The sequence below is a fragment of the Festucalex cinctus genome, chromosome 3 (assembly GCF_051991245.1).
Source record: "Festucalex cinctus isolate MCC-2025b chromosome 3, RoL_Fcin_1.0, whole genome shotgun sequence".
Lineage (NCBI taxonomy): Eukaryota > Metazoa > Chordata > Actinopteri > Syngnathiformes > Syngnathidae > Festucalex > Festucalex cinctus.
The window spans coordinates 1,207,420-1,217,634 of NC_135413.1; the positions used below are offsets into that span (position 1 = coordinate 1,207,420).

At 41.9% G+C, this 10,215-nt stretch overlaps 1 protein-coding gene and 1 long non-coding RNA gene across 8 annotated transcripts in view; one reads left to right on the forward strand and one right to left on the reverse strand.

Annotated features, from left to right (window-relative positions):
• cdk10 (cyclin dependent kinase 10) overlaps positions 1-10,215 on the reverse strand; it is a 175,147-nt gene that overhangs the window by 33,481 nt on the left and 131,451 nt on the right. For all 7 annotated transcript variants that reach the window (XM_077518133.1, XM_077518134.1, XM_077518137.1 and 4 more), the window contains one exon: positions 8,335-8,458. In XM_077518133.1, the coding sequence (XP_077374259.1) occupies positions 8,335-8,458 (124 nt within the window). The remainder of the gene's footprint in view (positions 1-8,334; positions 8,459-10,215) is intronic.
• Positions 1,372-2,178, forward strand: LOC144016808 (uncharacterized). The gene is made up of 4 exons (XR_013283019.1): positions 1,372-1,474; positions 1,613-1,756; positions 1,843-1,876; positions 1,956-2,178. It is a non-coding gene; the product is annotated as an uncharacterized LOC144016808 (long non-coding RNA).

The following is a 10,215-nucleotide window of genomic DNA, read 5'->3' on the forward strand; positions in this document are numbered from 1 at the left end:
AAATCACATGTAAAGGTTTGTCATGCCATGTTCAAAGAAATTTTGCTCCTAATGTGCCAGTACCCCAATGTGCGAGTAACCCAACGTGCAAGTACCCCAACGTGCAAGTACCCCAACGTGGCCTGGGCTGCGAGGGCCCTTTATAGCTGCTCGCAGCTCTAGTTATTTTTATTATTTCAAACTTCATAATGCTAAATGTTTTTTAAAGTTTGCTGAACAATGTTTTAACATTGTCAATGTTTTGTACATTTTTAACCTACTTTTATTTTCTCTTCTCCTCTGAATGTTAACTATTGTTTTTGTTGATGCTTATATGTTGTCTTTCCTTGTGTAAAGCACATTGAGTTGCCTAGTGTATGAAATGTGCTATTCAAATAAACTTGCCTATGCTAACAGTTAGCTGCTAGCCACAAATGCAGAGATTTGAACTCTATCATACAATGACGGCATAATTAACTTCCAGTTTCTTCGCGTCCTAAATTAGCTATTGACACTAGAGGGGTGACATGATGATAATGGTGGTCGAAAATATGTAATTTCAATAAAATCGTTGATAATGCAAGCCAAAATGTCAAAGGGAAGTCAAGCTGGCGTTCACGCCACCATACAGGCCGACATCAAAGTAAAATCCCACCAAGGCTGTTGCTGTGGTGTCAATGTTTTATTTGGGCACCTTTATTTTGAAGTTAGCCTTAGCGTAGGCGCCGTGTGTTTGCGGCTTTCCTGAGCGGCTTACTGTGCCAGCCCAGCTCGCGCGTGCAAACACGCACACATGCGCCGAGACGGAACAATCGTTAACATACATTTTAACCTTTGTTTTGGTGGAAGAAGCAAGTCTTTTCAAGTCAAAAGTCCAAGTGAGGTCACAAGTCATTGTTATTAACTCTTTGACCGCCATAAACGTTTAAAGACGTTCAGTATAAACCTAGATTTGGCCGCCATAGACGTTAATTGACGTCTACTATGTTTTTTTATGGAAACGGGTGAAGGAAAGCCTTGGGCAGCTGTGCTCCAAGTATCAAGCCGATCGGGTTACTATAATGAGTATTCCTGGCCACTAGATGGCTGTGATGAGTCTTTTGGACAAGATCGGGTAGGAGACAACAGTAGAAGAAGAGAGGCGGAGCTAGAGTGTTGAGGGGGAGAGAATGGCTAACTTGGCTAAGGGAGTCAAAAAGGCTACAGATGGCAATCAGCTCACGCTTGATCCTTATTTTCAAAGCTCAAAAGCATCGACCAGTGCTCAAGAGCACAGTGATGACGGAGTTAAGTCATAGTTGAAGCGGTGACGCGGCCGTTTCGACCACGTCCTAAGGCCCCACCGGCTAGCGATGCTAATAACGTCCTAAGGCCGCACCGGAGAAAAGTGGTGCACAACTGAGCACATCTGCACAAATGACATTTCATCGGACGATGACGACTACTATGGGTCCGATGCAAGACAGTCTTGGACAGTCTTCCAAAGAACGTGAAGGTAAGCGCTAACATGCTAAGAGATTGCTAGTAAGATTACTTTACTAACGTTTCGGCGATCTGCTAGCAGCGTGTGTAAATGTGCTGATATACACTAGAACATCTATTACCTATACAAACGTGAATGTATATTTTATAGATCGTGCTCACAGCAACGTCCGACCGCTGGTTCTACGACAAAGAAAGTTAAAAAAACAAAAAAACAAAAACGTTTTCAATACACCGCAACAAGCTCCCCCTCATAGGGCCCAAAGTGACCCTTCTCACAGTGAGCAGAACAAAGGTAAAAAGAAAAAAAAAAAAAAGATTCTCCACAGCTCTAATAAAATATTTGATGGTAAACGACGAAACGTCTTCTATAATTTACAGAATGTGCATCAACCAATACATCGAAGAAAAAAAGGTAAACATGCACACACACACACACACATTGCATCACAGTGCTCTAAAATAATATATGATATTGAAATGTATATTTGCAGATCCCAAAGATTCTGGCTGGCTTGAAGTTGATGAATTCGGCTGGCAGCCAACCATCTTCCCCTTTGCTGCAAAACCAGGACCAAGGGATGCTGCAGCAGAGCTGAATTCCCACCTGCCAGCTGACCTCCTGGAGCTCTTCATCACGGATGAACTTCTCCAGCACATCGTTCATCATACCAACCTCTACGCAAATCAGTCCATGCAGAAGCAGACTGACAAAAACTGTTGTGCACGTGTATATAGTTTGCAAAGAGTTTTCCAAATTGTTTGTTCGGATTGCTACTGTTGCATGTAAATAAACTGTTATTTTGCAATCAAAAAACATTTTTTATTGTTGGGGTAGTGTTTTATAGAAGTTTAGGTGTTTGTAGAATCACTCATGCAAAAAAAAAAGTGCCAAATTCACTAGAGTGCATGAAATAACATCGTTTCACAAAAAGCTTGATTTCTCCGTATTTTGGAAGAAAATAGAGGATTTGGGTGAAACGAAGGTGTTTTCTATTGTTGATTACTGAAGATCCGAATAAGGTAGAAACAAACTTTTTTTTAGATGAAAGATGAGACTTCAATCTTTCATTTGGTAGTATTCGCGTTTCCATAGTCCCAACACAACATTTTCTGTGGAGCTTGAAAGATCGGTAAAATTCTGTAAATCAGCTGGCAGTATAGGGGTACCTTTTCTGAAAATGGCTGGCAGTCAAAGAGTTAAAGGTGTAACAACTATGGCCTATGGCCCAGGCCACCCTCTAATTTTTTCAAAGTTAACTCTCTGCAGTTGCATAAACATTCCACAGCTCAGGAAGGATCTAATCTTGGTTAGCTCTGCAGGTGGTCACTCAACCACAAACAAATCTCTTTTGAAGCCGCTGACCAGGTGACATTGGAATGTATGCGTCTGCCGAAAGAGTTATTCAAGCCCGACTTCCCAGGGCCCGAGGAAACACCTTCAATGACTTAGAATATACAAACGACTGATCAAAGGAATGTTTATGACCTTTCTTATCAACCACAAAGGATATTCTGACGTCACCCTTCCAGGGGGGGGCACTCCTGGAACGTCTAGATGGAGCAACAGCGCCGCCAAGTGGTGAAACTTGGAACTATCCTTAGTGACAATTCTTACAAGTCACGGCATTTTACACATTTATACCATGATAATTCTTGACAGATAACTACGAATGATTCATGTTATGTCGTTGTGTGTATGAATGCCCTAGCTCATTTGTACTCCATAAGGAATGAAAGGTAATCAATATCTTTCAGTTCAGTCAGATTAGACCAGTAGGAACTACCTCACAAGTTAGTTTATGATGCATTAATTACGATGTGTGGTAAATGGGTTGTGTGGGAAAACTGATTTGGCAGACTGACCAAATTTAATGCCAAATTATTAATCCCTTTAATAATTTGCTTTTAAAGTCTGCGCGAGCGAGTAGAAGGGTTTGCCACCGCCTACCGAAGCTCCGCCCATAGGCTTTAAAAAGACGAGAGGACTCTCTCTCTCTCTCTCTCTCTTCCCCGCTCCACGCTTCTTCTACTGACCATCCTCAGGCCAATTACCTGCAAGTTTCCCAGCCTGCTCCAACTTTTTGTTCCAAGAAACTTGTCAAACACGTGGCCCCTTTTGTTCCTGGCAGCAACCATTGCCACGAGAGCAGACACTCGCTCCACGCCACGCCAAAGCAGGTGCAAACTGCAACGCTGACCCCAAAGAGACTCTTTTACTCCCTTTTTCCTTGTTTTCCCCCTTTTTTTCTTCTTCACCATCGGTGACTGCCTCGCCATCAGCGTGCTCCGCGGCCCCCGGGGTACACTTGCAACGTACCGCCGGACTCAAGGTTGTGCACCCAAGCCACAACGCATCTCACCTGTTATTCGGTGGTGCCCCGCCGCGGTGCAAGCTCACCTCCAACGGCTGGCCGCCCCCGCGAACCGAGCTCCAACACCTGGAGTTGGACAGCTGTACGGCAGAACCAACCTCGCCGGAGAAACATCTCGCCGACCAATCAAGGGACGAGCCGCACAACTACGTCAGCCCCCGAGCGGCTCCCTTGCTCACCTGTGGAATAGCCCCTTTTTTGACTTTCTTGCCTTTTTGAACGAACATTGACTATTTTTCCCCCTTTTTCAAAAGATCTCCCGTTTCTGCTCGTTCGACGCAGCACCCATTATCGTAAGTGCACGTTTGATCCCCCAATTCGGCATACCACTGTGTGCAACTTACGTTTGAAACACATCACAGATCTGGTAAGTTAAATTTCTCTTTTTCCTGTTTCCTTATTCGTTTGCATTCTATGCCTATTTTCATTAGCCGTATTTTATTTCTTTTCTTCTGACGGTAGAATAGTTAGATAGGTAGTGTTTTGATTCTGTAGTGTAGTAATCGTGAATAAATGCATATTTTATTAACTCTATTCAGCCTAAATCATCTGTGTTTTCGAGTGATTATTCTTTTGTTCGTACAACGAGCCACTGAATATCGAGTGTGGCGACTTTAGATTATAAATAACTGATGAAGAAAGGATTTTGGTCGTTGGTTTCTCCTGTTAACCAAAGTAAAGCCAACGTGGTGCCCCTAGAAGTTATCAAGGTAAATACAATTTACCTCTGTAACATCCAGATTATTAATTCGTCCAAAAGACGACCCAATTATCGCTACAAAGGTATTACACCATGGTATTTTAAGCCCTTCCAAAAGTTAACCATAACTATGATTACATCTTACTTTTTACACCATGGCGATGTAATTTTTTGTAATGAAATATTAGGTGTTTTGCTCGTTAGTTTTGTAACGCGGAAGTAAAACGCCCAGTTCAATAAAACCCCGCCACTCCACCGTGTGATTGCCACGTCCCCGGCGAGCCGATTGCAGTCTGTTGTTGTAGCTCTGCGTTTGAGCGCTCCTCACGCCACACAACTTTTGTAAGCCAATTCTTCAATAAACATTTTAAACAAAACGGCTCATTACCGCAAGAAATCGTGAAGGAGGAGGGGAGAGAGAGAAGAAGAGAGGAAAGGAGGAAGAAAAAAAATAAGCATGGCCTGGTTTCGAACCAGTGACTTGCTGCTTACAGAGCAAACAAACTAACCACTGTACTATTCCTTCAGTTAGGTTCAACAGTGCTTTTACTTGTAGTTTACACAAGTGTCAGCCAGAACTGGGATTTTAAGACAGTCAATTGTCATTGTACTTTGGCATTGCAAATGTGAAGGATAATTGATTGCTTTGAATTCATTTAGACAGAAGGCTACTTTTGTCACTATTCCATGGAGTGCTCAGAGAAAGTGGGTGTGCGTTTAGTCCGCAGAGGTGGTGCGGGGGTGGGCCCGCATCTTATGACGTCATAAAGTGACAACAGTTCTTTTTCTCAGGTTGGGAGGGGCTGGTGCTTGGAAAGCAGAATGACTTAGAATTTCTCAAAGAAGGGTGAATGAAGGAAAACACCCCTTCCGGCATGTTTTCGGTGAGGAATTAGCATTTTAACACAGGTAAAAGCTCCAAAAAGTAGATTTTTCATGTTTAAAGTCCAAGTCGAGTTGCAAGTCTTTTAACATCTTGTCAAGTCGAGTCTGAAGAACGTCAAAGTCATCACTCGAGTCTGACTCAAGTCCACACCTCTGGCGCGTGCTGTCACGAGTCTGTATGCACTCCACTCGCGATAATTTTCAGGTCGCCATCTGGGCGAATGGTTTTACGGTAGTAAACAGAGTTCGCCCAACGCGGTTTTTAAGTCACCATTGGTGACCTGGCGAATGCTAAAGCTCAGCCCTGCTGGGAAAAAAAAGTCGACTTTAAAAATAGGTCGACTGGAAAAATTTAAGTCGACGCTCTGCCCGGAACCATGTTTGCGCCATCTTGCGGTCCATGTTCCACACGGACCTTTTATGCCTATACGCAGCGGGTGTTGCGAACTACCGTACATTGAGGAGGACAGAGTTAAAAAAAAAAAAGACTCCTGGCACTCCCCTAACAAAAGACAAAGAATGTCCAGAGTTTGGGACCATTTCAAGCAGATTGAGAGGACAAATAGTTATTTGCAAATTGTGCAAAACAACAATACCATAGCAGTACGTCATCAATGATGCAGCATTATAGGGGAAACATGCATATGCAGTGCTTGACGAAACCAGAGCAAGGTAAGTTGTTGTTGTTGTTGTTGTTGTTGTTGTTGTTGTTGTTGTTGTTGTTGTTGTTGTTGTTGTTGTTGTTGTTGTTGTTGTTGTTGTTGTTGTTGTTGTTGTTGTTGTTGTTGTTGTTGTTGTTGTTGTTGTTGTTGTTGTTGTTGTTGTTGATGATGATGATGATGATGATGATGATGATGATGATGATGATGATGATGATGATGATGATGATGATAATAGTAGTAGTAGTAGTGTGATAATATTGCTATTTAGAAAGCAATACACTGCACTGTGTGGTGACTGGAAGACGGGTTATTGCTTAAGGCGCCGCCAGATGACTACGAGTACCAATGCATTGCTAAGCTAACCGTCAAACTCCACTGGTCATTCTCAACGAGATATGCAGGCAGTATGGCACACAATATATTTCCTTTCACACGCACACACATTCGCTATGAGCCGCTACGGGTAACGAACGGCCAGGAGGGTAAAAAGTCCACATTGAAGGAAGTTGACGAACACCGTGTATGTGCGGGTCTGTGTGTGCGTGCGTGTGCGCAGTTAGACTGCAAATGGAAGACTATTATTGTACAGGAAATATAAGGAACAATGGGTATTTATATCCAGCTTATCCACTCAATTCAACACACGAACATTTGCAGCCTCAAAACTAATAAATAAATAAATAAATAAATAAATAAATAAATAATAAGTCAATTAGTCGTTAAAAATATGAGAGGGAAGGTCTACTTTAAAAAAAAAAAAAAAAAGTCGTGAGTGACAGCCCTAGTCATATGTTCAGAATGGACCACTACCTATTTTTATTTCTGGCTTTCAAATTACCATAGTTAGTCTTTTCACCTTTATTTATAATTTTATGTTTAATTTAGCACTGCAAATAAAAGGATATTGTTTTTGACAAAAAATGTGCAGTTTTCTATTTTTTAGGTACCGATTTGAGAACCGTTTAAGCACCAGAAACGTTTGAAAAGTACCGTATTTTCCGCACTATAAGGCGCACCGCATTATAAGGCGCACCTTCAATGAATGACATATTTTAAAACTTTTTCCATATATAAGGTGCAATAGTAGAGGCTGGGGTTACGTTATGCATCCATCAGATGATGCTGCGCTAAAGGGAATGTCAACAAAACAGTCAGATAGGTCAGTCAAACTTTATTAATAGATTACAAACCACATTTCTGACAACTCCATTCACTCCCCAAATGAATAAACAGCTGTTTTATTATTTTCTCTGAGGTAAAGTATGAGTATTAGCTAGCGATCCAAGATGGTGGGATCTTCTGCGCATGCACGTCACCGATTGTGCAGGGTCACCGATAGCGTCTTGACAGCGAGACCTGTTGCGGCTCAATATTGATCCATATATAAGGCGCACTGGATTATAAGGCGCATGGGTCAGCTTTTGAAAAAATTGAAGGCCTTTAGGTGCGCCTTATAGGGCGGAAAATACGGTACCTTGAAGGCAGCGGTATCGGATAAAAACCAAACGATATCCAACCTTAGTCAGTATGCGAGTGTGCGTAAACTGCTGCATACAAGTGCGTCATGGAAAACAGCATCTAATGCCGTACAGTCACAACTTAGAATGCCGCGCTACGGAGCCAAAAAATGGCACAATTTGATTTCATGTGAATCTGTGCCGTCTTCGGTACCCACCCCACCCGGAGTTCACTGATACACTCTTTGGTTACCTAGAAGAAGGTGATATGTTTCATTTCAAACCCGATTTACCACAATAAACAAATAAATAAACAAATTAATTGATTAATAATAATAATAATTTGAAGTGGCAGCTCACTCGGCAATGGGGAAAATCAAACCAAATCTACCCAAAGATGTGTGTTTATTTTGCTTTACCTCACTAACATGTTACTATTAACAGAGCATTTTCAGCTATTATTTATGCTGATCTGTGATCAGCAACAGACCCACTGTGCAAATGGCAATAAAATCAGGGTGTATTAGACCACTCGTTTATAAAAAAGGTAATAATGACGGTGGACACTGCTAGTGGGAAAGGTATTTATTTCAAGTGGGTACTCAAAGTACTCAGGAACGCAAATTACTCAATCACAAAAAAAAAAAAAAAAAAAAAAAAAAAAAAAAAAAAAAAAAGGATGGAGCAAAAGAAGGGGTTTAATTGAAACCTTTCCAAACAACAGGCAACCGTTCTCCCAGCACACACACAATGGCCTAAATCCATTACATGACTATAGAAATTCATGCTCTCACCGGCCAGATGTTTTCATTTGGTGTCCCCAATAATTGAACTATCAAATCGAGCTGCTGGATTTCGGATGTTCCAGGCAGCAGAGGTTTGTGTGCCAGCAGCTCAGCCAGGATACAACCTACAGCCCTGTGATGCAATGACAAAGGAAAATGGCATTATTGTGGTAAATTGCACAATTATCAGGATGTGTACAGCAGTGGCGATTGCTCTAAGACTGCAAGGGAAGCGAAGCTTCCCCTAAATGCCCCTCACCCTGAAAAAAATGGAGAAAATATGCACAGCTGTGTGTACAGTTTATGCGCTATAATACTTTCACTTTCTGTTCAGAATAGGGGTGTTCCCTATCATATCATCAACGATATTATTGGTGTATTTTTTTAGGTGACAGAAATCTGAAATATCGCGAAATTGACGTGACGACATAATGCATAACATTATATGTCTTCGCGTCAATTTGGACATACACACGTCGTTCACTGCTGCATAAAAAACAATGTAGGAGTGTGTGAGGCTGCAAGAGCTGCAGCCAGTTCTGTTCGGCAAAATGGGAGTGAGCTTCTTTGTGTAGAGACTGTTTCGCTATAAGAGGTAAGAGGTCAGATATGCTAAAAAAAAAAAAAAAAAAAAAAAAAGTTTGCAAATTGTGCAGGAAAACTGTTGCCGTAAAGTTAAGAGTATGCGGAAGCTAAAGACACGTGAGGAGGACATATAAGCGGCTCGTGTTGTTGAGGAGTGAGCAAAGTTCATTGATTATTGGAGCACTCTTGATTAGACGCACTCCTTATGGAAAAGGAAAAAAAAAAAAAAAAAAGACGGTGGTTGGTTAATACTGAAACGTTCGCGTATTGTTTGGCCAAGATAAACAACCCGCGGAGTTTATTTTATCATGACCGGTAATTCGCCATCTAGTTCACGTGAATTTGTGATGCTAAACGGCCGCTAAGCTATCGTGTTCTCAATGAGACGGCGTGTCCGTTGATGTCGCACAGTGGCATAAACGTGCACATTTGTGTTTTTCATACCCCTAGTAATGTCTACAAGCAATCACGACTAGGGATGCACGATATTTATCGGACCGATACTATATCGGCCGATATGGGGAAATATGACGTCATTTTTCATCTGCCCGATATGTATATTTTAGCCGATACAAAGGTCCAATACATCTATTAAAGTCTGTACACTGTTTGCAACGTGAGGACCCTACCATACACCAAGTAGAGCTGCTTACGTCTTGTATAGACCATGTTGCACTGATTACATCATCTATCACGCCTCTCGCGCTTGTAGACCGGCATCTCCAAAAAACAAAAACAAAAAAAACTGCTTAACCGAGGCTTGGTCCGCCCCAAACTACTGTCTAGACTAGCACATAGCAATCAACATGTCCTCCTCACCAGTGTGGTGGTTTTTCTCCATGGCAGAAGATCAAAACATTTTCAGCAAGGATTCGAAGAGGGGGAAAGAAGGCTTTTGCTCACCCGAAAATCATTTATCATGACAGAGTCGTTTTGAACGAACTTGAAGGAGGCACAGAGGCAGCAGCTAATGTTGCTAGGTTAACGGCGCTAACCTAACAAGCCAGCAACAACAAATCAAAAGGCGGAATGACAATGGAAGGACGCATCTGTTGAGGAAGGACGCATCTGTACTTGCTCCTGCACTCGCTCGTGAATCTAACTACTTGTTGATTTTTGCATTGGGATTTTTAACTACATTGTTGCAGAATGCCTGGCGGAAAAAGAGCTGACGAGATTGAGGAGATAAAATCTTCTCTTAAAAAACTCAGTGGAATGGTTGCCGAATTACTTGAAATGAAGAAGATCATTGAGCCACTTCTTCAGGAAATACAGCAATTGAAGAAAGAGACACAGGAAAAAGAT